This window comes from Phalaenopsis equestris, unplaced genomic scaffold, assembly GCF_001263595.1.
Source record: "Phalaenopsis equestris unplaced genomic scaffold, ASM126359v1 Scaffold000129, whole genome shotgun sequence".
Taxonomy (NCBI): Eukaryota; Viridiplantae; Streptophyta; class Magnoliopsida; order Asparagales; family Orchidaceae; genus Phalaenopsis; species Phalaenopsis equestris.
In genome coordinates this window covers 64,812-92,686 of record NW_018164571.1, presented here as the reverse complement: position 1 = coordinate 92,686, position 27,875 = coordinate 64,812, and the positions used below count along the sequence as shown (strand labels likewise).

Sequence of the window (27,875 nt, the reverse complement as noted above, 5' to 3'; positions counted from 1 at the left end):
ACCGATTTGACCCCAGTTTTCACCTGTCCAATTTTGATTATTCAAAATCAATTGTATCTAGCATCCTTACTTGCTGCCCTAACGTCTCACAATTCGACTAGTCCAGTCGAGTTTTAACATGCTTATAAATGTAAATATCAAACTTTGGGAATTATATATATGTAAATACATAAGAATTGTGTGGCAAGTATGTAAATCTCCCTATAATATTTTAATGTCAAATTATATCAAAATTTTTCATAGAAATATCAAACTATGTGCTAATTTTGAAAAAAAAAGCAATGTTTTATATATAGGTAATTATCCCAAATATGCATTTTATTTTAAATATGTTGATAGCCCCAAATTTTTTATCTAATACCGTAGATTTGAGTGTTAAATTTCCTCCCAATAACAAAGACGTCTCCCAGACCGCTGTCGACTATTAGAGCTTGAGGGTATGCAAATGGTGCCCTGCAGGTCATACTCCTCTTCTCCGGTTTTCCATTTCCGGCTCCCCCCTCCTTCAATCTCTGCATACGTTTTACTGCTCCTCGGATTCTCTGCTGTCTTCTTCATTTGTTCTCAGCGGCAGATACCGGATGTTGACAACAAGGTTTTCTTCTCCGAAACGAGTCCCGCGGTATCTATCTTATTCTTTTGGAGAATTTGTTTTTTATTTTGTTTGTTTGATTTTATCGAAGCATAGCGCTCTCTAGGCCTTGCCATAATGTTTCGATGCTATTCTGGTGGTGATTTTTTAGCGCGTGTAGATTTATTCTTTTCGCATGATTCTGCGTTGTTATCCTCCTCGGAGTTTGCATTGTGGGTTAGCTGAAATATATGCGTATTTGTTTCAGTTCTTAGGTTTACAGTAACCTATGGTTTTTTCCAGAGAAAATAGTAGGATTTGATTAGGTTTGCAGCACTGCACCTTCTTTGATGATGAACCTTTTTGTGTTCTAATTCAGTGTGTGTAAGCAGGCTTAACGAAAAGGGATGGTCCAATTCTATTAAATGAATAAAAAAGAAAACAATTACACGTGTCACGTGTGGATATATTATAATCCTATTAAGAGATACAATAATTACTTTAGGGGCTGTATGGTAATGGACTTAACTAGAATTTAAGTCAAATATTGTCAGACAGAAAAAAATGACAATTTTAAGCCCAAGATTTAATAAATCTAGTTCATTCTCAATTTCTTCTCAATTTTATCTTAAATCCCAGATTTACTAATCCAAAAGAAAACAAAAGATATAAATGTACGACAACAACAATCCTTTATCTCGCTTAGTTGGGTTGGCTACATGAGTTCTTAATCTATTAGAATTAAATGAAAATATGACACTAAATAAGATGCAATGGAGAAAAAGGACTCATGTAGCCTACAATATGCCCAAGTCTTTTTAGGTCTATCTCTGCCTTTCTTAATCTATTAGAATTAAATGAAAATATGACACAAAATAAGATGCAATGGAGAAAAAGGACTCATGTAGCCTACAATATGCCCAAGTCTTTTTAGGTCTATCTCTGTCTTTCTTAACATAAGTTAAATCTAACACATTTGCTCTCCTAACCGAATTATCAAATGTTTGACGTTTAATGTGATCTAACCATCTAAGATGACTCTCTCTAATCTTGTCTGCCACTGGAGCTACACCAACCCTATCACGAAAATATTCATTTCTCATTTTTTCTCTAGGTTTCAAAGTCACCGTCCACCTACACATTCTCAAAACAAAAGATATAAATGTCAAAAAATAAAAAATAAAAAAAAGAAAAGAAAAAGAAAAAGTGACATATAAAAACCCATGGGTAATAGGCTTAGAAAAGGGTGCTACAAAAACAACACCCAACTGCAACTAAAGATCAAAGAAGAGTACCCTAGTGCTAGTTGAAGAAGCAAGATAAAAGCTCCAAGCCCACAATTCAATCAAATGTATATGATGAAGCAACAAAATAAAAGCTTTAAGAAACGAGCATACAGGTTAGCATGGTCAATCAAAACCCCTTAAATTCCATCAAATTCTAACACAAGTCCACAATAACATCAGAAGGAATTTCTCTTGCATGAAGAAGCTGACATTACCGTAAAAAAGAAGAAAAACCTTAAAAAATACATTTAGGAGCAAGATTAAGCAACAACATTCTAATAAATTAAGAATGACCATTTCTATATTTAAAAAACAAATTCCTGACTTTAAGATGCTAATACCCATTAATACTCCATTGCCTTAACTTAAAAGTAACAATAATTTTCATTTAAAAAGACCTCACATTCAATCAATTTGAAATCTCACTAAACAGTCAATCATTTCTTTCCTTCCAAATTAAAATAAGCCATGTTATATATTATGAGCATATTTATCGTTTGAATTGGGAGTGTGCATTTTGATCAGTTTGAATTATAAATTTGTAAAATAAATTCATTTTGGTTGTCCAAAAAGTTGGATTGAACCGATCAAATATAATGCATGGCCAAAGCATACTAAACAACAATTTGGCTCGGTTGTTTCAGTACAACTTGGATAAATCAAAGTTAATTGCATTACACAATTAATTATTTCATTTATATAAATTATGCATTTTTTATTGCATAATTGATAAGACTTAAACATAGTTAAATTCATATAATTGCAAACATCATTTAGTTCATAAAATGTTTAATTACAGAAGTATTGTTAAAATTATATACTTATGAAAGCATAGTTAAAATCATATATTTTTATTTAATTGTGGTCGTACTAAAAATTTTGATTCAATAACCAATCCAATAACTGAAAACTAAACTTTTTAATAATTTAAGCCAATATCCAAATTACTATTTAACAATCAAACCAAATCATTCAAAAGAAATTGGCTCTTATTATAATAAAAAATGTTCTCCCCCTTCTCTGAATTTGTTTTTATTGATCAATTGTAGCATTAAGAACTTGTAGAAGGATGGGAGGAAATAGAAAAATAGGATCCATAGGGTAAGATTGTTCTAAACAATGCGAAAGAGAATTGGTGTCTAAAAAAAGCTGAGCATAGTTGATATCGTTTTAGGGCTCCTATAAGGTGTTCGGGAAGCGGGTTTTGCAAGAAGTTGGTTGTGCAAGAGAATGATAACATGGGTGGTCAACGGTGTTTGGATGAGGATAGATAAAGTTAAGCAGCTGTCCAAACTAAAAACAGCTGGTCAAGAGGCGAAACAACGAGATACGGACAACGAAGAGGTTCTTCCACTTGTTCCTGAGCAAGATACAAACACACCACTTGCAAAATAGAAATGATATAACACTCTGAAGAGCATAAAATAGAGAAAAGTTTCTCCAATTCATAAAATCTGCAAAAATGAAAATCCAAACAACTAAAATACAACATATGTAAAAGTCTCATAATAGAAAATAAACTAAGAAAATAAGAAATCAAAAAAGAACCAAAAAAGGGAAGAAATGAAAAAAATCAAACTTCCTGAAAATAAAATATATAAAAATAAAAAATAAACAAAGAAAATCGACCAATTATTCTCTCAATTGCAGGAGCCGCAGGTCGTTTGACTTGCGATATCACTGGAGCTTCCGCATCCCGAGTTAATGGATTTTCTCCAATTTATTTCATATTTAGCTTGATGACAACCTTAATGCCTTTGTCAGCAAGCTTATCCAATTTGTAAGCCACTCAATACATGTCATCCAACAAAAGAAATAAGTTTACTATGTATCGTTTATGCCGGATAAGAGGTGACCAATTAAGAGAAGGTACTGAGTAAATAAAACCACAGTCTTAGAGTTGCTAAACTACCAGAATTCACCTCAAAAAGTTTTTCTCAGCCTCCCTAATAATAAAATATTTAGTACTAAAAGCATCCCATAAGGTGGGAAAGCAACGATTCCCATTATTGATAATGTAGTTGACATTTTCTTGAATAGGTAGCCTCAAAGTATGGTAACAATTTGGGCTTAACCAATCTATAAGGGATTTTCTAGCAAAAATTTATAGATTGTTTTTCTCAAACAATGAATGCACTCTCCCTTCTTCTCAAGAAAAAAACAGTTCATGATGCCAATTAAAGCCACAGATCCAACTAGTTTTTACAAGAATCATTTTTTACCTCCTTGAGCTTTTTATACAAAATATAGATAGGCTTTCTATGAACAAAAGAAGCCCAAGCCTTAGCCATCTTAGTCTTATACTTAGGCAGGGTCAAAAAAAAATTTGAAGAAGAAATGATGCCTCGTCGTAGTAGAGTTACCCATATTTATGAGAGGGGAATTGTCTAATGATGAAGGAATTTGGAAATATATCTGCCCATTGATATTCTATCAATTCTAGAGTATATACAAATTATCTTTTTTATTATATGACCATGTGACGAGATCAGTGCTTGGCATCTCTAATAAGATGATATTAAAGACAAAATAGTTGAAACGTATGAGATTACTATGAGGAGTTATATTTACTCCAATTTTTTCATTATTAGATATAATGCTATTAATGTCACCAAAGTTATTCAAGCAGTATCGATGATGGGAGCAAGCTCTCATATAAACTCCCAATGCATTTCTCTCCCCTAGCATCATTTATAAAGAAATTAACCTTAAATCTTATAGAGCTACAAAATGTGACTTCACCATGAATAAGCTGAGGAGCGATAATAATGGGAGTAAATGAAAGTCGTATATGATTCTGTTTCACCAAAAATTCTCCCACTATCGCAGCATTGAAAATTATTGCATGAATTTTCATTTGGAAAAATCCTTATAATTTTTTTCTTAAATAGTTTCAAACTAGATTTGGGATTTACTTTTGTTTCAAGTAAACCCATATGATCTGTTTGGTGATCCCAGGTCAGCTCCTTCAATCTAGCATGCAACCTTACCCTCAGTTTTCATAGGGGTGGTTCATAATGGTTGAAAGAGCTTTTATCTTTGGCTTTTTAGTGTTGTTGGAAATGTTTAGGAGGCAAAGACATTGCTTGAATGGATAGAAGGAGGGGCAGACATTCTTTGAGTGGGTAGAAGGGCCATGAGTGAAAAACAAGATGGGGGAGTAAAGATATCCGAGGAATAAATGGGTAGTAACTATAAAACAATTTAAGTTAAATTAAGTGGGAGGAGGAGGGGAAAGATTAGGGCGAGAAGAATAAGAACCTAAATCTCTGAGCTTGATGGTTGGCTTGATAGAAGAGCTGAAGAGGAGATAGAGGTTTTCAATTTAGATTTTTAAGGGCTTTATTAGTGTCTAGTTAGGCGCCAGATAACAATTGATTTTTTATTTTATTTTATTTATTTTTTTTATTATATTTTTTGAGGGGGCTTGTCACTTGTTTCTTTTTATTGGAACAATAGATGTGAGATTGAGATATTGTTTGGGGCATGAATTATCATTTCGAACAAATGAAGTGCTAACTGAGCACACATTAGTTTGAAGCTTTCAATCATAAACAATTTGCTGATTAAATTAGTAAAAATAAAGAGTTTGTTAATTTGCACATAAACTTGGGCAAAAGGTGAGCTTGAATTTTATAATAGTGATCTTTCCTTTTGGCTAATTATTACCCAATGTGCTTGTCACTTTTGAGGGGAATTATATAACAATTGATTTTTTTATTTTATTTTATTTATTTACATTTTTTGAGGAGCTTGTCACTTGCTTCTTCCTGTTGGAGCAATAAATGTGGGGTTAAGGTATTGTTTGGGGCATGAATTATCATTACGAACAAATGAAGTACAAACCGAGCACACTTTCAGTTAAAGCTTTCAATCATAAACAATTTGCTAATTAAATTAGGAGAATAAAAAATGTGTTGATTTGAACAAAAACTTGGGCAAAAGGTCAGCTTAGATTTTATAATAGTGATCTTTCCTTTAGCTAATGATTACCCAATGTGCTTGTCACTTCCGACCACAACTTTCATTCCAACAACATAATGAAAGTTGAGAAGTTCGATCCGTAAAGGGATCTTGTCCAAGCCTCTTTAACTGGAGTAAAATCCTAAGTCTATTTAGGCCCTCTACTCAATACAATACCATAATCTACTCGATATAATACCATAATCCATGGTAAAAGAACTTGAAAAGAAAGAAGTAATAAGGAGATCAACATTGCAATATAGTTTCTATTCTTTTTATATTGCATTAAGAAATGATCCATAATATGGTCGCATGTTGACAACTTGCCCCACCAACATAAGTTCCCGACCCTTTTCCCTTGTTGAGAGATCATCAAAAGTAAAAGAGACTTGCTTCTCATCTCCAAGCTCAAAAAACAGGGTAAACTTTTTATTCTTGGTGGCGTGAAGTACGTTTTGATTAAAGAGTAAGGGATTTGAAAGATTTTAAATTCTTGAGGAAAGGGGAGGAATCTTAAGCTTGGAAGAAGAATAAGTGGGCGAGGGATTTGAGAGATTTTCAATTCTTGAGGAAAGTAGAGAAATTCCAAGTGGGGAAGAAGAATGAGATGAAGATGAAAGGGGAGGGAGAAAACTTGGAACTAGATTTCTGATAAGTAGGGCTCTATGCAAATTAGGTGTGGAGGCAAGGGGAGAGAAAAAGGGATTGGAGAGCAAAAGAGCATCCTGCTCCTTCAACCTAGAGCTGGAGGAAAAGAGAGTCACAAATAATGAAGCAAAATATCTTAGAGACAAATCTGAAGAGAGAATGAGAATAACTGCTTCCATAGGTGAAGCGGAGCTGAGAAGGAATGAAACCGTGAATTTTCAAGTCTGTAGGAAATATCTTTCTGTTCCACTTAGTTTTTTCTTGGGATGTGAGATATACTATTTTATTTGAATTTAACCAGTTTTCTGCCTGTTATGTTTAATGCTAGACGATTCATTGTTTAAGATGTGAAAGTGTAAAGCTATTATGCTAATCTATCTGTTTGAACTTATTGTTAATGATTTTAGTCCCATTTGATGTCTTCAAAATGCCTATATTGTCTTGGCCTCCCTGGTTTTTTTCTCTGAGTGCTTTACTCTGGTTTCTAAGCAGTTCATAGCTCTTGTAAAACATTCTTCTTGTGAACAAACCCAGAAAGTTCACTTCTTAGCTGGGATTTCTCCCAGTGCCAAGCCATTTGACAATTAGCTCATCCAAACAAATTTAACATGGGGTTGACCTGCTAAAGCTTTGTGGCAGTTTAGTGCACTCTCTAATGCTCTCATCGACGGTCTTAAGCTAATCATCTTTGATCCATCTTTTTTTGTCTAGCCCTGTTTTGCATATTTTAGAATTGTTTGTTGGCTTAAATGTATACTTGAAGGACCTTCAATATTTGTAGGTACAAAATTTTATTTGGAATAAAATGGTCATATTGCGTAAATTTTTATTCATAGTAGTTGCTCATTTGCCAAGGCGATTCTGTACATTTTCCTTGCACAAAAACATCTCATGGCTTTTTTACACTCACCGGATCTCAGTTTCATCAAATTTTAGTTTTTTGAGTAATAGTGTCATGCAAAACTTAGCCACTGAGTTCTTTGATAAAAAAACTAGGAATCTGATTGCTAGTGCTTCTTTCCCACAATTCACTTTCCTCTGTGATATCACTTGGTGCCATCTTGCAAATCTTGATCTTACTGGAAAAGTCTGCATTTATGATGCCATTTTTTTTAGAAAACATCCTTTTTATTGTTCATTGTTGATATTCGCTAATTTTCTTCAAATCTAAATAAATTCTTCTGGTATTATGGCTACCGATTCTAAGCATTGATTTTGTAAGTTTGCATTCAAAATTTGTTGTAATTTATATTGATTTAAATTTTCCAGAATTTCAGAGGCTGCTTGTTTTTTCTCCACCCTCTCTCCCCATTCTAGATCTTTTGTTCTTTGCATTTACATTTTATTTTTTTGTCTCCTAAACTTGAATTACATGTTTTGAAAGGACTTCATTTTCTTTTGACAGATATTAGAGGACCAATTATGGGATTCTCCCTCTACTCTTCGTTACCATCCATGTGTCAGGCCCACTCATAAATATGAAGGTTATTTTTCATTGCTTCAATCCCTTTTTTTGCATTTTTTATTGTTTGAAATTCCTATTTCATCAAATTCTCTAGATTTTGCAAGATCAACATATAAATATATTTTGGTGTCCATTAAACTGATTATTGAATGTACATTATTTATGAGAGAGATTTTTTTCCTGTTGATTTCTCAGCACTTAGCTGCAACGGCAAGCAAAGCTGTTATTTATATCAGAAGGATAAAGTTAAATACATTCTCACACTAGCTTTTATGTCATTACCAGTAGCCAATACGTGGGACCGTTACATAACTGTTAGAAGCAATGGTGGACTTAACCAAATGAGAACTGGCGTAAGTTCTTCTCACTCGCATTACCTGCTTTTTTATTGTTTTTGAACCTGCCCACGGTTTCTACTATATAATCAATCTTCTTTATAGATTTCAACTTAATCATTTATATCTAGCAATATCAAGTGAGTCCCGATTTGTCCCAATTTGTTTGCATTATATGGGAAACGATGCTATGAAATTACTGTAAAGCTTGATGCTTTTATGCCATTTGATTGCTTTGAGGCCTTTAGTTCTCAGTTCAGGTTCTAGAAAGGAGGCGTGATTTGTTTTGTGAAGGTCTCTTTTCATTTATTAAAATATTTATACATATCACTTAGAACAATTTTGATGTAGATGTATTAGGGCCTAGTGTTTGCCAATGCGGATCCATTACGAATCATGATATGCATAAGATCATGGATGCATACAAATTCATTGGTTACAAACTCTTCATTTTGATTTCTGTTTGTCACTTTAGATAAATGTTAGATAACATGTTGAAATTTGATGCAAACAATAAGTTAACAGCATTCTGCTAAAGGCAATGCAAGAAAACTTCCAGAAAAAAAAAGGGGAAAAGCATGCAATTAACTTTAAATATGTGCTGGTGGAATTCTGACAGTATCTAACTTGATTATAACCAATCAAAATTTCAATCCAATAACCATGGAAGAAAGTAAGAGAAAAGAAATCACTCGAGATAGTAGAACTACGCCTCACGCTTATTCAAAAGATAACCTCTTTCAAAAATCTCTTAGTCTCTCAGTACACTCTCAAAATTAGAAAGAATAATATATCTAAAGAAAATTTTATTCAAAGCTAGTTGATTGAGTTTAACATACCTCGTGTCCCTTCTTTATGAGTACATCAATTTTCTTTGTCATCTCATGACCACTTTTTCTCTCTTCTAATTGATTCGTGATAACTTTGGCCATCCAATTTTTGGCATTCACATTTCCATACGTTTTTAGTTTTCTTTTAGAAGCCTTGCATGTGTACATGCACAAAGAAGCTTTGTAGTAGTGATAAAAATTATTATAATTTTCATACCATTTTGCTTCCCATGATACTTTGATTATGTTATCAGTGAATGATTACTTCATCCTTTTTTAAGATTTGTATACTTTTTCAATATGATTTTGAATCTCCTCATCTTCAGATAAGTGATATAGTTGCCGTGGCTCGGATAATGAATGCAACTTTAGTAATTCCCCAACTAGATAAGAGATCATTTTGGCAGGATTCAAGGTTTGCAGGCTTATAACCATTACTATCTGTAGTTGAAGAATCCTCCCATAATTATTGCATCATATCTTTTATAACTTGCCACTTGTGAGCAGCACCTTTGCAGACATTTTTGATGAGCCTCATTTCATTCGATCCCTTCGAGGAGATGTGCGTGTTGTGGGGCATCTACCAAAGGAATTGGAATCAGCTCCGAGGGCTCGTAAACACTTTAGTTCCTGGGCTAGTGCTAGTTACTATGAGGATTTGGCTCAAAGAATATGGAAGGAGTATCAGGTAGTCTTTCCTGCTTGTTTTGGTCAGGTGATTGATATTGTAGAAATTCATCCATATACACTTTCAATAAGTTGGTTTTTCCTTGGTTAGGAAGAGAACTGGCCAAGCATTGAGATGCAATATGTTCTAGCCAAACAATTATATATCTGAAATTGCAATCCTTAGTTTTCTCAATGTAGCTATTTTTTTTTCTGTTAATTGAAAATTTTTACGTTCTTTGAATTTCTAAAGCTGGTATTTTGGTCAGGTCATTCATGTGCCCAAATCTGATTCCCGTCTAGCTAACAATGACTTGCCTATTGATATCCAAAAGCTACGATGCCGCACTTTATATAATGCACTTAGATTTTCCTCTCCAATTGAGGAGCTTGGAAAGGTCAAATCCCCTGCTTTATGGATTATGTAAAGACTTTTTTTTGCAATTTCTCTAACATTTATACTTTTGTTCATTTAAGAGATGTCCTGCGGTATTTTGGTAAATTAGGTACTGAGCCTACGTGATACTGAAACCACAGAAGCTAGTGGAGAGGTTGAGGTCACATGGGCGATATATTGCCCTTCATCTGCGTTATGAAAAGGATATGCTATCATTTACCGGCTGTACTTATGGCTTGAATGAAGCAGAAACTGAAGAACTAAGAATTATGAGGTACATTGCAATTTAGATAAATATTCTTACTGCGTATTTGTGAACATGGCTTGAAAGTTCTTTTTTTTTTTGTTTTTTTTTTGAAGGGAGAATACAAATCACTGGAAGCTGAAGAAAATTAATTCAACTGAACAGAGAAATGAAGGGTCCTGCCCTCTAACGCCAAAGGAAGTTGGAATCTTTTTGCAGTCTCTAGGTTATCTTTCATCAATCTGGATATACATTGCTGCTGGTGAAATATTTGGTGGTCAAACTTACCTGGAAGATTTGAGATTTCGTTTCCCAAACTTGGTTTTCAAGGTTTTGTTATTGAATTATTAATTTGTATATTTCTGCTGGAGGATTTAAACATGTGAAGTTTGAACTCTGACATCAAAGTGACTGGTTTATGTAGGATACAATAGCTACAAGTGAAGAATTGAATAAATTTGCCAGTCATGCAACACAATCTGCTGCTTTAGATTATATTATATCAGTTGAAAGTGATCTGTTCGTTCCTTCATATACTGGTAACATGGCAAGAGCTGTGGAGGGGCATCGGAGGTTTCTTGGGCACCGTCCCACAATTAGTCCAGATAGGTCTGCTTCTTTAAACTTCTGGATTATTTTACAAGTTAGTATAAAGGCTGCGCTTATACATTTACCTCACCATCCTGATTGCTAATATAATTTCAACTATTTGTTATGAAGAATGCATTATTATTATTATTATTATTATTATTATGATTATTATTATTATTATTAATATGATGATTATTATTATTATTATTTTATTGAAAATTTTACATGTATTCTTGTATGACCAATTTGATTTTCAGAGGCATCATTGTTGAATGTGATCATTTAGATTGATACATTGTTCTTAATGTGATATGTGGTTTGAGATAGGAATTAGAGCCAATTTTTCCACATAAATTAGGTAAAATAAAATATTTTTTCTTCACCAACACAAAACGGTATAACTCAAATATATAAAGATAAGCACCTTCACTTCGAGAGATAGACGATCTCTCCCAACACCTATAATTTGAGAGATAGATGATCTCTCTGAAATCCTAAATCTAAGATTCAAGCCCACACTCTCATGCCTTCTTGATCCTAAACATATTAGCCCTATTTATACTCTCATATAATAATAACTAACAAATGACTAAATTACCCGTAATAATACTTCTCTCCCAAAAAGACACATTTGTCCTCAAGGTGGGGAAAAAAAATTGTTGCTAGATCAAGTCATTTGGTTCCCACATTGCATCCTTATATGGCTATAATTTCCATTTAATCAAAAATTTGTAGTGACCCTATGAGTTGAAAATGTAGTCTTCTACACATTTTTTGGCCACATCCGAATTTATTGATATCTTTATTTCAAGTCAATCTTGGAGAATACTGCAGCCCCAAACAATTCTTTTAGTAGCTTATCACTCGCCGTAAGATCTGCTAAGATAATATCACTTTTCTCTTCCATGTTTTGCAAGTAGATGCAGAATCCCAACCCTGCGTTCTGAATTGCATTCATCGTGATCTTGAGCTTTACCAAAGTCTTGCATAAACTGGGGTAACCGCGAAGCACCCCTGTCTTGTCTCCCTTTTGAATATTCTGAAGTGTCAAAATCGGTCCATTACACTCTCCCATGCTCTTCTCCACCTGTCTTATTCCCATCATTACTCTTGAATCGTCTTCCGCTCAGAAGGCTGTAACAACAAAAAGGCACTAACGCAGTTGGATGTTGCCCTCCGCTTGGGTCCATCCCACTATAGTTCCCTATTCAAGACCGAAATCTTTAGAATCGATTTCCACCAGCCCTGCATCCCATCTCGTCCTATTTCGCCTGAATCTCTCGTGTCCTGCAGTTCCCTCCAGGTATTGCCGCTCGAATTCGCTTCCGACTTCTTCGTTGAATCCCACGTGCTTCCACTCATTCAAGTCGTTTGGATGTCATGCTATCCTTTTCAAGTGTTTCCGCTCGAGTCTGCTCCCAATAACTTTGCTCAATCCTGTGGCTCCCATCTGCATAGAATAGTTGCTCCGTCATGATGTTGCGTGAATCCTTCAGATTGATGCACCTCATATCTGCTCCTGATTCCTTCACTTAGTTCCGCAGATTCAGCTCTTCCTAAAGCAACGACGTTACCTGATGCCAAATGATTTCCTTAGATTGTTGTCGCTCGCATTCGCTCCTCACATTGTTGCTCGATTTCATAGCAAGCGAAGGCGGGTTTGTGTGAAACTCCACGATCTTTCCCATTATTTCTTCTAGGGCTGTGAATCTCTTCTCCATGGATGAGAGTCATCCCTCCATAGACGAGAAACACTCCATTTCCGTTCTGATTTGGCTCTGGTACTGCCATTACTTCCATAAAATTTTTTTTATCAAGAAAGCGAAACTCTTGTACATTGAGATACCGTTCTCGGCTTCCCAGGTAATCCGAATCCCGACTCTTTCGCGACTAGGGGATGCCGCGATCCTTCCCAGCTAGCTTGTATCGTGAGTGGATTGCGAGATTGGGTCACTATACGCCGTGTTTCCTGGTTTGCTTCCCATATAGGTTGGATCGATCGATTGACGCTCTATACACCGCAATCCTAATGTTGGCTTCACAGCTAGCTCTTATCATGACTGTATCACGATAAATCCCACTGAATTATCACAACTATATAGTGATCAATCTTCGTTTATTCCCAGTTGCGATTGTTTCTCGCGAAGCCCCGTGTGTTGCGATCCTTCCACACAGATTATTCACGTCAGTGATCTTCCTAAAGTCAAATATTCTGAAATCAATTTGATACGAATCAAAGCAAATTTTTTCACAGAATTTAGGGAAAATAGAATGTTTTTCTTCACTAATAAAAGCACTACAACTCATATACATAATATATAAGCACCTACAATTGAGATATAGGCGATCTATCCCAAATCCTTAACTTAAGACTCAAGACCACAATCTCATGTCTTCCTAACCCTAAACATATTAGCCTATGTACACCTCCATATAATAAAAACTAACAATTGACTAAATTGTTCTTTGGCGTATGCATAACAGCTTGATTCATCTTATTGTGCAATGCTTTCTTGAGGCTAGGCGTTTTAAGGCAGTTTATTGTTATAACATCATTGTTTGACGATTGTGGGTATTTGTTTATTTCATATTCTATCGGCTGTTCTTCTATCTATTTTCTCTCAGATGATAGTGATCATTGAACCTCTATGGTTGTTGAACATATCTCTTCGCTAAAGCTAATCTGAGAATGGCCAAATGATGCATAAATAACTTAAAAAGTTGAATTCCTATTACTCGAGGATCAGTAAAAGAAATACTTATTATAGTTGCATTGATTATTTACTTATTTTCAGCTCGATTTCTTTGTTCTTGCACTGTATGTTGTGCCTCAATCGTACATGACACGCTTCTTTTTAAAAAGCTATTCTACTTCTGACACCTGCAGCCTGCTTTTTCTTAATGTTCTTAGTGCAATTTTATCTGTTATCAGGAAAGGCTTGGTGGTGCTTTTTGATAAGATAGACAAGGGAGAGCTAAAAGAAGGTCCGAAACTGTCACAACTTATAACTCAAATGCATAAACTCAGGTAGAAAGAACTTTTGCATGAGATTCATAAGAATTTCCTTTTGGATGCAATGAATTTTATCTAAGGATTCTTTATGCTTGGCCTCACTATATTAATTATTGATCTCACCTCACAGAAAAGGAGCTCCAAGAAAAAGATATGGTTCCTTACCTGGAATGAAAGGACGTAACCGGTTAAGAACTGAAGAATCTTTTTATGAGAATCCATTTCCTGAATGCATATGCGGAAATGGGAAGACAGTGCATAACATATAGCTTTGTGGTAATTAATATTTTTTAGAAAGATTTACATTCCTACCACTCAATTTTTATGTATTTACATATTTAACACCTAAATTTAATTTTTTCATGCATATGCTACCTTATCTATGCATGAAAATGTGTATTTCACTTTTTAAAAGTTAAAATAATGATATTTTTATCTGAGATGAAAAATTTGGGTGTTAGAAATGTAAAAAATGAAGTGTAGGTGTTAGATATGTCAATACATAGGAATTGGGTGGTGTATGTAAATTCTAATACTTATTAATTTTTAACGTGGAACTGTCTCGGCCTTGGGCAAGCTATGAACTAAGTACTTGGTATTTTTACCCGTTAGTGCTCAACTTTTTTTGCTTCTAGCTGCTTTTACTATTTTGATCTACGCTTTGAGATAACCATATTAAGTTCTTTTTTGGGTATACTAGAATTACAATCTCGGAAGGTTATTGCAAAACATTGTAGCGCTTTAGGGGATAAAACGTCACTTTACTATTCGCATTGAAGACGGAGAGAATTTTTTGTTGACGAAAAATAGTGTCAGTTTTAAGATTAGGATTCACAAAGGTTTCTAGTTTATTTTATTTCTATTTGAAAGGTCATGGACAAATTGCTGATTGGATTATTCTTCTAGATTCTTCTTTGCACAAAATTGTTTGTCAGATATTTAACGTTAATAATCAAAATTTACCTTAATACATTGATGAGATCATTGGTGCATTTTAACCCATCATTGAGCCATCTACTCTAATGGGAAAATTATTTCTAGCACTAGGTCCCTTATGTTTGGTTCTAGTAACAATGGAGTTTAATAGTTTTCATTTTCATCATTTAGTTTCTAGAACTAAACCTTTAAACTAATCTGTTAATCAATAATTCAAAATCATTATCAACATTATACTTATCTCAACTGTTTGGGGTTTAGTTTTATAAAATGTCATTCTTCATCATTCCAGTTCCACTTGAGATAAACCTATTGTTGGCAAATATATCCAAACTACTTTCATCCATATTATTTTAGGTTTACCTTTTTCTTTCTTAGCCCTTATCGCTAATTTTATCTAACTCATCTAAGGGGCATATTTTCTACTACTTGTTGTGTACCTGTGCAGAACACGTCTTTTGTCAACTATTTTATCTTCAATAAATATTTCTACAACCATCTTACTAATATTTTCATACCTTGACTTATTTTCTTAAGTTTTGCCATCTACCCATCTTAATGTTCTTATTCTCATTGTGCTCAAGTTGGCTATGAGCAACTCCTTTATCATACATCCCTTTATTTAACATTGTGGATGTAATTACAATTTTATAAAATCTGCCTAAAATTTTGATGATATTCTCTTATTTTATATACTTTATGAGACAGTTATCCATGTTAACCAGCTAATCATAAACTAAAATTACATATAATATACCAAGTCTTTATTATGCTAATCAAAGTTATTTATACTTGAATCATTTTTGCCATTGTTCTCTTTGCAATTTTTTCGCCAAAAGTTTCTTTAACCAGAACCATGTCGTTTTGCAAAAAGCATTCATCAAATCACTTCACTTTGGATACCTTTTTAGCTGTGAAGTGGAGACACAGACGCATGATAGATATGGTGACATGACATAATTGTAAAAAAATAAGATACTATACAACATGGACACATTTTTATATTTTTAATAAATTCTTATTATAAATATGTATTTTAAATATTTTCTACTAAATTTGCTCCTTTGCACTTATGTCTAACCATCACAAATTATGGCAACTCCATTCTTAGTCTAGGTTTCTATATAGACTCAGCATTCTCTCAACATTCGTTCTCTTTTTTAAGCAAAGTTATTCTTAGCAAATTATAACCAAGAGAAATATATCTCGTGATTATGTTATTTGCTGCAATTGAGAACACACTAAAATAATATGAATTTCTTGCTAAATGAAATTGAAGAGCTGCAAAATAAATCATTCGAGTGATTTTTTTATTTAAATGATCTCTATGTTACAAATTAAATGTTCTTTCAATAATACTATTGCTCTACATTTTTCTTTTCTCATGATCTTATTCATAACATTTTGCTAAATAAATTCCCACTTGATCGAGAGCTACACAACTGTTTAGAACCTCTTAGACCAGAAGAAGAAAGTGGAACCTTTCTGAATGCAACATTTTTTTTCTCTCTATGAACATCTAGCTTCTGCATATCTTGAATTTGTGTCGAAGTTACTTTAGGACATGCTCGAGTACCAACTTCAAATTATCGAAGCAAGTGTGCTCTAAGTCTAGAATATGTTCCCTAGAACTTTCCTTGACAAAAATGACATTGAAATTCTATAATGGCTTTTGTTTCGATTGATCTCAATTTCTCGAATATGGTGACATATGACCATAAAGGCTTTGTTTTGTCCTCTATGAGATTGTTAGAGGTACGTTCAGTAGCCATTATCCTATTAATCATTTGCCTAAAGTATATATTATATGGCACAGTTGGCCTTAAGGAGGTGGTACTCGAATTGTTAGACACATTAGGGGTAACTGGAGACTTGTATAATAGCCTCTGGGCATTCCTTTTAATATATATATATAGAGAGAGAGAGTAAAAGGATGATGGCCATTTATATAGATAGCACACAAACAATTATTCTTTATTTTACATATTTCACACCCAAATCTACTAAATGCATAAGAATTCACTGGTAAGTATCATTTAATTAATCTAAATACCAAATGGTTTGTGTTGTTTATTCAAATGTTAGAGGCTTAGAGCTGATGCATACATGAATACATTGATTAGTGAAGCAAGATTTCAAAGATTTCAACATTAGATTGTACATATAATTCCTTGTCATATTACCTACATGCCACTCAATCCTTTCCCTATGTTATCAAATTTTCCAAAACAACCACTAATTAGCAAGGTTCACTACTTGCTGAATCAAGTCCACCTTTTGATGCACAGATAAAGTGGTATGCAAGTAAATATCAAAGTTTTAGCGTGAGATAAGTAAATACATAAGAATTTCGTGTTACTAACTTACCACCGACAAAAAAAAAAAAAGTTAGGGGGGGTGGGGGCAAACCACGTTGGTTTAAGCGCTAAACCTGCATGCGTGGATGGTCCTTTAGCTCGTTTCAATGCTTTGGATCGTCCCCTAGCTCGCGTCAATGCTCTAGACCGCGAGGGAGATTGTGTGGATGCTTTGTATCGTGTTCTGGACTGTGCCCTAGCTGGAGTTGAAGCTCTGGATCGTCCCTTAGCTTGTGTCGAAGATCACTGGAAGCATTGTATCATGCTCTGGATCGTGTCCATGCTCGAGTGATAGCTCCGGATCACATCGAAGACTCCCTTGCTTCGATTAGGGTTGCTTGAAAAATTTTTTGCATCGATCAGGGCTGCTCCATGACTCCCTTGCTTCGACTAGTGACTCTCGACGACGGTTTCCTCACTGTTCGCTTCAACAGGGCTGTTCAGAATGATTATGAGGCGATGTTAAGACTGTAAGACCTATAGAATGTCGTAGCTTTGTTTGTTTGTTGCCGTTGCTTTGATGCCGCTTGAATTTATCTTCCCATGTATGGTGTCGGGCTATGTTTGAACGGTGTCGAGATTTGTCCGGGAAGTATCAAATTAATTGGACAGCTTCGACACGTTTAACAGTGTCGGGTACATATCTGCCAGTAAATGATTTGGTCTTTATTGCTAATCTTTGATGTAATCCTAGTGTAATTTGATCCTTTTGATTACTGCAGAAATACTTGAAATAGTGGTCACATTTTCCCTTACATATTATTAATACATGTTGAAACTTTTTTGATGGACATGTTTCCTAACGAACCAAATATATTCTTGAGTTACTCTTCATTTACTTTTCAATGATCAGTAAGGTCATATTAAGATCTTTTCTTTCTTTTTTATGCTTCTGTATTGCTTTTTTAATATAATAAATACTTGCATAATTTATATTATGGATTAAACTTGAATTTATCTTCCAAAGTGGCAGTATGCTTTCTATGTCCTTGTTTTGTTAGTATGACCCATAATTGCATTGAATAGTCATAAATTTAATTCCTCATTTATCACTTCAATTTTGAGCACATATTTTGTTTCCAAATATTGATATAAAATGCTTTTTATCTAGTAAGTTGTCATTCTCTTAGATTTTTCTTGGATTGAATAAAAAATGAGGATATCAAATAAAATTCTTATAATTTATCACTACCTGGCTAGGGGTTGGAATTAATCAAAGCGGTAACAGATGGTCGAATGGTAGGAACTAAGTTTTTTATATTCATTTATCATTTAACAAATGAAAGAGTCACTAATCAAATTAATTAAAGCGATATAATTTAAATTTACCTCACTATTGGTTGTATGTGCATTCTATAAATATTTTCTTCTAGCCCTCATTTTTAATCAATTAAATTAACTTGAAAATTTAGTTTAAAAATAACAGTGAGTTAAACAAGACAGTGAATACTTGTATTCTTAAATTACAGTAATACAAGAAAAAAAAAATATGCATACCACTTAAACTTTGAATAAATCAATATAAATAATTAATAATATTAAAAAATCTTACTATATCATTAGTATATAAATATTATTCTATATCTGTACAACCGTCACACGAACATCATCTAAAATTTGTATCAATCAAGATACTTCAATATTAATAATTTTTTTTATATATGTGCATGGGTACTTTAGTGTTACTTCACTAGTATCATAAAGGGGTAACTCCATCATAGTCAATCATGCACTTACAAATATTCTATAAAATTCACTATTTATTAAGAATATATTTCATTCTCATTTATGTATCATATAATGTGCTTATAAATCTTTCAAATGATAATTTAAGTAATGTTGTGCAGAAATATCATTCCTATGCACACATTATTCTTACAATATGAACAAAAGTTCACTAGAATTCAAAACTCCCAAGTTTGTAGTAATTTTGATAGACTAATAAATGCATTTGGCCTAAAAGAAACAAAATATCAATATAGTATAATAATATGAGTACTCATCTTGATGTCGATTAATTTGCTTTGACATCAAATCTTCTAAAATTGGAAGCCTAACATGATATAAAATTTATAATTTAATATTTTAATCAATTATTAACTTTTCATTGTTTAATTATTAAATTTTATTAATTTATTTTATGTAATCCTAATTATATATATAGACATATTATTCAAAATATATGTATAATATTCATATTAATTATTTTAATTAAAAATGAAAACTCACCTTTATAACCTTACATTCGATCGAGCCCTTTCGGTGCAACCCTAGCCACATGAGAAGAAACTTGTCACGCGGAATTCACACGAAGCCATCCTCGCCCGAGATTTCCTCTTTCAACTGCCTTCTTTTCATCCACCGCAACTTCAATATCGGTTCACCCAACAACTTCTGTTGTCGCCTCTTCCTTCTGCACCATGCGCTCGAATTCAGCCCGTCATTTATTCTCGTGATCTCTTACACTGATTGCCCAGGAGGTCACTTGCTTCCTTCCTCCTATCGCATGAGTTTTTGGACATGGACACCTTCTTCCTCCTTCGACGACATTGCCTCTCGCACAAGCTCTCGACGTACACACCTTCCTTACCGGCGTCACCTTTACTACCGTCGAAACTACCGTAGGCTGTACCGCATTTGTCTTATACCTTGCTTGTGCTTGTCTCTCGTAATCACCAATCTCCTGATAAGTAACTCGGCTCTATCACATCATTTTTATAGGGCGAACTTGTCTATTTAGCTTCTGATCCCCTTGTTTCACTTTTGGAATTAACCAAGATGAGAACAGACGGTTGGACGGTGGAAGTTAAATATTTTCATATTTATTTTTTGTAGCTATCTATTAATATATGAAAGAGTCACTAATCAAATTAAATAAAGTAGTACAAATAAAATTTATCTCGCTATTGGTTGTCCGCGTCTTCTAAGCTTCAGAGTTTGTAGTAATTTTGATAGACTGGTAAATGCATTTGGTCTACAAGAAACAAAATATCACCATAGTATAAGAACATGAGTACTCACATTGATGTCGATTAGTTTGCTTGGACATCGACTCTTCTAAAACTGGAAGCCTAACTTATATAAAATTTAATTAATTTAATATTTTAATCAAATATTAACTTTTCAATATTTAATTATTAAATTTTATTATATTGTTTATTTAATCCTTGTTATATATATATATATATATATATACATTTTATTCAAAATAAGTGCATAACATTGGTATTAAATATTTTAATTTAAAGTATGAAAACGCACCTTTATAACCTTACATTTGGTCCGACCCTAACCACACAAGAAGAAGCTTGTCACACGGAATCCACACGAAGCCATCCTCTCCCGTGAGTTCCTCCTTCGGCTTCCATCTTTTTATCCACTGCAACTTCAATCTCAGCTCACTCAGCAACTTATGATGTCGCCTCTACTTCTGCACCGATCGCTCGAACTCAGCCCATCATCTCTTCTCGCGATCCTCTGCACTAATTGCCTATGGTTCCTGGCTTTCTTCTTTCTCTCGCTTTAGTCTTTGGACATCGATACCTCCCTCCTTCGACGAGATTCTCTCCCGCACGAACTCTCGACGTCAACACCTCCTTCCTCAGCGGTGTCACCCTTGTTGCTGTCGAAACTACCGTAGGCTACACCGTGTTCGTCTTCGACCTAGCTTTTGCTCATTTCTTGCACTCAACGATCAATTGGTAAATAACTCTCGCCTCTATTGCTTCGTTTTTATAGAGCGAACTCGGCTATTTAGCTTCTAATCCACCTCATTTCACCTTTCCCCCTCTTTGGCCTCCCGACTCATCATTTTCTCCTTCGATCTTTCTTTTCTTCTCTTGGGTAACTGAAATAAGGCGTTACAATCTTCTCCACTTACGAAAATTTTGTTCTCGAAATTTAAAAGCGGACCTGAAGTCATTTTTTTAATTTAAGCAAGTTAATATAAATTTTCTATCGGACTCCCTTTAATAATTTTGGTTGTATCACTATGTCTTAATGAATATAATTATTAATTTGAGTCAACTTAAAATTTTAATTTCTATTATTATTTTATTATAATTATCCTATCGACTCTTTCATTAAGATTCCATTAATTAGTTCTAAATTTATCTCTGGTACCACTCCTGTCACTATCTGACGCGAACATGAAATTAACTAAGATGAGAACAGATGGTCGGAATGTGAAAGTTAATTTTTTTCATATCTATTTTCTATAACTAATTATTAACACATGAAAAAATCATTAATCAAATTAAACTAAAGTAGTATAAATAAAATTTATCTTGCTATTAGTTGTCCGCATTTTTTGTAAACATTTATTTTTTAATTTCTCATCTTTTAATCAATTAAATTAACCTGAAAAGTTAGTTTAAAAATAACAGTAAGCTAAATAAACGAGTGAATACTCATATTTTTAAATTGCAGTAATATAAAGAAAAAAAAAGTAATATGCATGTCAACTAAGCTTTTAATAAATTAATATAAATAATTGATGTTATTCAAAGAACTTTACTATATCAATAACATGTTAATATCATTATATATCATTATAACCTTCATAGGAGTATCATTTAAAAATTTATACCAATTAAGGTATTTCAGTACCAATATTCTTTTCAGGTACCTTAATTTTCATTCATTAGTACTATAATGGGATGACTCCATTAAAGTCAATTATGCAGATATAATCATTCTATTAAAACCACTATTTATTAAGAATATATTTCATTCTCATTTTCGTACAAAATACTTATAAATCATTTAAATTGTAATTTAAATAATCATATACACACATATCACTCCTATAATATGAACAAAAATTCACTAGAATTTGAAACTCCCAAATTTGCAGCAATTTGGTCTAAAAGAAACAAAATATCATCATAGTATAAGAACATGGGTACTCATTTCAATGTCAATTAATTTGTCTTGACATCGACTCTTCTAAAATTGGTAGTCTAACATGGTATAAAATTTAATTAATTTAATATTTTAATCATTTATTAACTTTTCATTATTTAAGTACTAAATTTTATTTTATTTTCTATGTGATCCTAGTTATATATATAAATATTTTCAAAATATATGCATAACATTCATATTATATATTTTCATTAAAATTATGAAAACTCATCTTTATAACTTTACATTCGGTCGAGCCCTTTCGGTCCAACCCTAACCACACACAAGAAGCTTGTCACGTGGAATCCACAAGAAGCCATCCTCATATGAGTTCCTCCTTTGAATCCCTTTTTCATCCACTGCAACTTCAATTTCCAGCAACTTACGGTGTCGTCTCTTCCTCCTGCATCGAGCACTCGAACTCAGCCTGTCGCCTCTTCTCGTGATCCCGTACATCGATTGCGTGGGGTTTCTCTGTATTCCTTCTTTCTCTCGCATGAGTCTCTGGACATCGACACCTATTTCCTCCTTCGACGAAATTCCACCTCACACGAGCTCTCGACGTCAGCACCTCCGTAGCACCATCACCCTTGCTGTTGCCGAAACTACCGTAGGCCACACCACATCTTTCTTTGAACTAGCTTGTGGCTTGTGCTTGTCTCTCGCACTCGCCAATCTCATGGTAAGTAACTCTTGCTTCTGCCACGTCATTTTTATAGGGCAAATTGGCCTCTTTAGCTTCTGATCCCTCGTTTCACCCCCCCTTTGGCTTTCTGACTCATCGTTTCATCTTCTTCGATCCTTCGTTTCTTCTTTCGGGTAACTGAAATCGGACGTTACAATCGTCCTCACTTGTAAAAATTTCATTCTCGAAATTTAAAAACGGATCTCAAGTATTTTTTTATTAAGCAGGTCAACAAAAATTTTCTATCAGACTTCCTTTTTATAATTAAGACATAATTTAAAAACAGATCTCAAGTATTTTTTTACCACTATGCCTTAATGGATATAATTATTAATTTGAGTTTACTTAAATTTTTTATTTTCATTATTTTTAAAATTTTATTGTAATTATCCTATTGACTCTTTCATCAATATTCTATTAATTTGTCTTAAACTCATCTCTTATACCACTTTTGTCACGGCACGACCTGGAGCTGGGAAATAATCAAGATGGGAACTGAAGATCAGACAGTGGAAGTTAAATTTTTTTCATACTTATTTTCTATAACTAACTAACTACACATAAAGACCACTAAGCAGATTAAATTAAGGTAGTATAAATAAAATTTAACTCTTTATTGGCTATCCACGTTTTCTATAAATGTTTTCTTTGTTATCACTCATCTTATAATCAATTAAATTAACTTGAAATGTTAGTTTAAATATAACAGTGAGCTACACAAGTTAGTTAATACTCATAATTCTAAACTACAGGAATACAAGGAATAAAAAAGTAATATGCATATCAGTTAACTCTTTAATTAATCATTATAAATAATTGATCTTATTCAAAAACTCTCACTATATCAATTTTATATTGATACTATTTTATATCTGTACAACTGTCATAGGAGCACCGTCTGAAAATTTATATAAATTAAGGTACTTCAATATCAATATCTATTTTCATATACGTGCACAGGTATCTTTGTGTTCTCCCACTAATACTATAAGAGGTGACTTCATAGTCAGTCAGACACACACAAACATTCTATCAAAATCACTATTTACTAAGAGTATATTTCATTCTTATTTGTGTATCAGACAATATAGTTATAAATCATTTAAAGGATAATTTAAATAGTGATGTGCACATATAACATTCTTACAAAATGAACAAAAATTCACTAGAATTCAAAATTCTCGAGTTTGCGGTAATTTCGATAGTACTAATGAATGTATTTGGTCTAGAAGAAGCAAAATATCACCATAGTATAAAAACATGAGTACTCACTTCGATGTCGTTTAATTTATCTTTACGCCGACTCTTCTAAAACCAGAAGCCTAATATATTATAAAATTTAATTAATTTAATATTTTAATCAATTATTAACTTTTTATTATTTAATTATTAAATTTTATTATTTTTTTAATGTAGTGATGCATCTTAACCTATGTTCAATTACCCTCTCCCATAATTTTAAAGTATGACACATCAACTTAATTCCTCTATAGTTTGCACACTCTTGTGCATCCCCTTTATTCTTAAAAATGGGGATCAAAATACTCTTCCTCCACTCCTCAGGCATCTTTTTAGTTTTTAAAATAATATTAAATAGTTTAGCAAGTTAAGAAACTCTCAAATCTCTTAAATATTTCCACACTTCAATTGGGTTATCATCAGGTCCTACAGACTTTCCACCCTTGGTTTTCTTTAAAGCCTCCTCAACTTCTTTTTTGCTAATGCGACGGTAAAAATGAAACGTTTTATTATTATTTACGATATTAAAATCACTAAGTTCGATCGTATTTTCAGAAACTTCATTAAAAAGTTTATCAAAGTAACTCACCCACCTATGTTGAATATCTTTTTCTAAGAAAAGTACTTTTTGATTTTCATCTTTAATACACTTTACTTGAGTTAAATCTTTACTTTTCTTTTCTCTTTGTTTGGCTAGTTTATACATATATTTTTCACCCTCCTTAGTATCTAATCTATTATAAAGATCATTAAAAGCAGAATTTAAAAGCAGTGTTACTATGCCTTAATGGATATAATTATTAATTTGAGTTTACTTAAATTTTTTATTTTCATTATTTTTAAAATTTTATTGTAATTATCCTATTGACTCTTTCATCAATATTCTATTAATTTGTCTTAAACTCATCTCTTATACCACTTTTGTCACGGCACGACCTGGAGCTGGGAAATAATCAAGATGGGAACTGAAGATCAGACAGTGGAAGTTAAATTTTTTTCATACTTATTTTCTATAACTAACTAACTACACATAAAGACCACTAAGCAGATTAAATTAAGGTAGTATAAATAAAATTTAACTCTTTATTGGCTATCCACGTTTTCTATAAATGTTTTCTTTGTTATCACTCATCTTATAATCAATTAAATTAACTTGAAATGTTAGTTTAAATATAACAGTGAGCTACACAAGTTAGTTAATACTCATAATTCTAAACTACAGGAATACAAGGAATAAAAAAGTAATATGCATATCAGTTAACTCTTTAATTAATCATTATAAATAATTGATCTTATTCAAAAACTCTCACTATATCAATTTTATATTGATACTATTTTATATCTGTACAACTGTCATAGGAGCACCGTCTGAAAATTTATATAAATTAAGGTACTTCAATATCAATATCTATTTTCATATACGTGCACAGGTATCTTTGTGTTCTCCCACTAATACTATAAGAGGTGACTTCATAGTCAGTCAGACACACACAAACATTCTATCAAAATCACTATTTACTAAGAGTATATTTCATTCTTATTTGTGTATCAGACAATATAGTTATAAATCATTTAAAGGATAATTTAAATAGTGATGTGCACATATAACATTCTTACAAAATGAACAAAAATTCACTAGAATTCAAAATTCTCGAGTTTGCGGTAATTTCGATAGTACTAATGAATGTATTTGGTCTAGAAGAAGCAAAATATCACCATAGTATAAAAACATGAGTACTCACTTCGATGTCGTTTAATTTATCTTTACGCCGACTCTTCTAAAACCAGAAGCCTAATATATTATAAAATTTAATTAATTTAATATTTTAATCAATTATTAACTTTTTATTATTTAATTATTAAATTTTATTATTTTTTTAATGTAATCCAAATTATATATATAATTATTATGAAAAATATATGTATAACATTCATATTAAATATTTTCATTAAAATTACGAAAACTCACTTTTATAATCTTCAAGACGAACCCTTTCGCTCGAGCCTCAACCACATGAGAAGAAGCTTGTCACGTGGAATCCACACAAAACCATCCTCGCTAGTGAGTACCTTCTTTGACTTCGTTCTTTTCATCCACTACAACTTCAATTTCGTCTCACCCAGCAGCTTACGATGTCACCTCTTTCTCCTACACCGAATGCTCGAACTCAACCGGTCACCTCTTCCTTCAATCCCATGCACCAATTGCCTAGGGTTTCATTGGCTTCTTTCTTCCTCTTGCACAATTCTCTGGACATCGACACCTCCGTCCTCCTTCGACGACGTTCCCCCCCTCACGAGCTCTCGACGTCAACACATCCTTCCTCAACGACATCACCCTTGCTGCTGTCGAAACTAGCGTAAGCTACACCACATCTATCTTCGACCTAGCTTATGCTCGTTTCTCGCACTTGTCAATCTCTTGGTAAGTAACTCTCGCCTTTGTCACATCGTTTTTATAAGGCGAACTCACCTCCTTTGTTTCCGATCCCCTAATTTCACTTCTCCCTCTCTTTAGCTTCCCGAGTTATCATTTTCTCTCATTTGATTCTTCAATTTTTCTCTCGGGTAACTAAAACCGGGCGTTAACTAGTTTATAGTTTCAATCACTTTTTTTTTCTAAATTCTCTTTAACATCATTTCCAAGCATCCAAACACACCTCTAGTTATTAAAATTTCATTGATAACCAACAACTCATAATTGTGTTGTTTTATCATTACTAAATCGTTGCGTCTGGTGAATGACCTCACTACTAAGGTTGATTAGCCTGCCGAAGGCAACAGATACAAATGGCAACCAATCGAGTGATATCATCCAAAATATTCAATTCTGACTTAGTGGACTAATCATCAATCTATAGCCTGATAGTGGTATAGTGATTCGAAGACTCAAACAAATTTGTTTTATGTAGGGGTGTCAAACCGCGTTCGGATTGACTTGAAATTAACCAGACCTAAAACTACTTAGACTTAAATCCAACCCAAATATTAAATGACTTATAGAATAGTCAACTTAAATGCCGCACATATAACCCATTTAACATAAGGCATAATAGCTATTCGGGTCAAATTCAAGTCGATTTTGAAACAATCTCGGGTTAGCAGGTCAATTATGGGTCAATTTTTGGGTAGAGGGTCAACCCAAACTGGACCCAAAAAACTAAATGGCTTAGGATTCTCAAAACCTGAACCCATAATTATTCGGGACAAATCAAATCCAAATTTTTCGATTCGAGTTAATTCGTTGGGTCAATTTTTGACGCTCCTAATTTTATGGAAACCAATATTGAAAAATGTATACTTAAGCGATCCGACCCGACCGGTACTCGTCCAAATTTGAAGAACATATGGATCCATTATTGATGCAAAACTCTTGTTGTTGAACATGTAAAACTAGCTCTCTATTTTCTTTCATACCTATTGTTGAATGGGTCACAATTTTCCAGGATCTTCCTTTGTTAATGGCCAGAAATCGCTGTCATGACCAGGCTAAGGAAAAGTGATTGGGTGAATTTTTCAATCTGAGTTTCGCCCTCTGCTTGGTTGCAGGGTGGAACTGGTAATCGATTTTAAAAGAACCTGCTGAAATTATTCATTCTATTTCTGCTACGAGTAGAAGAATTCCATTTCGTATTTTTTTTAGTTATGTTTTTTAATATCGAAAGATGATATTTCTTGTACCATTTCTGTGTCTTTACTTTTCTCTTCGCTGTAATGTCTATTCAGATGAGTTGTTGATGGATG

At 33.2% G+C, this 27,875-nt stretch overlaps 1 protein-coding gene across 2 annotated transcripts; it reads left to right on the top strand.

Moving 5' to 3' along the window:
* Positions 1-400: 400 nt before the first annotated feature.
* On the top strand, positions 401-27,875 carry LOC110021283 (uncharacterized protein At1g04910). Of its 2 annotated transcripts, XM_020719722.1 has the most exons (12): positions 401-622; positions 7,874-7,952; positions 8,219-8,286; positions 9,425-9,513; positions 9,606-9,786; positions 10,034-10,162; positions 10,302-10,435; positions 10,522-10,735; positions 10,830-11,014; positions 13,929-14,024; positions 14,140-14,285; positions 27,578-27,875. In XM_020719722.1, the coding sequence occupies exons 1-11, from the start codon at positions 440-442 to the stop codon at positions 14,276-14,278; spliced, it is 1,497 nt and encodes a 498-aa protein (XP_020575381.1). In that variant the 5' UTR covers positions 401-439; the 3' UTR covers positions 14,279-14,285; positions 27,578-27,875. The 2 variants fall into 2 exon arrangements, with proteins under 2 accessions (XP_020575381.1, XP_020575380.1); XM_020719721.1 differs by lacking the exon at positions 27,578-27,875 and having other exon boundaries at positions 14,140-14,350.

Coding starts and splice junctions, on each gene's coding strand:
- LOC110021283 (XM_020719722.1), top strand. CDS start 440: ATGCAAATGGTGCCCTGCAGGTCATACTCCTCTTCTCCGGTTTTCCAT. Junction 10,436..10,521: donor GAAGAACTAAGAATTATGAG/GTACATTGCAAT, acceptor TTTTTTTTGAAG/GGAGAATACAAATCACTGGA. Junction 14,025..14,139: donor ACTCAAATGCATAAACTCAG/GTAGAAAGAACT, acceptor CTCACCTCACAG/AAAAGGAGCTCCAAGAAAAA.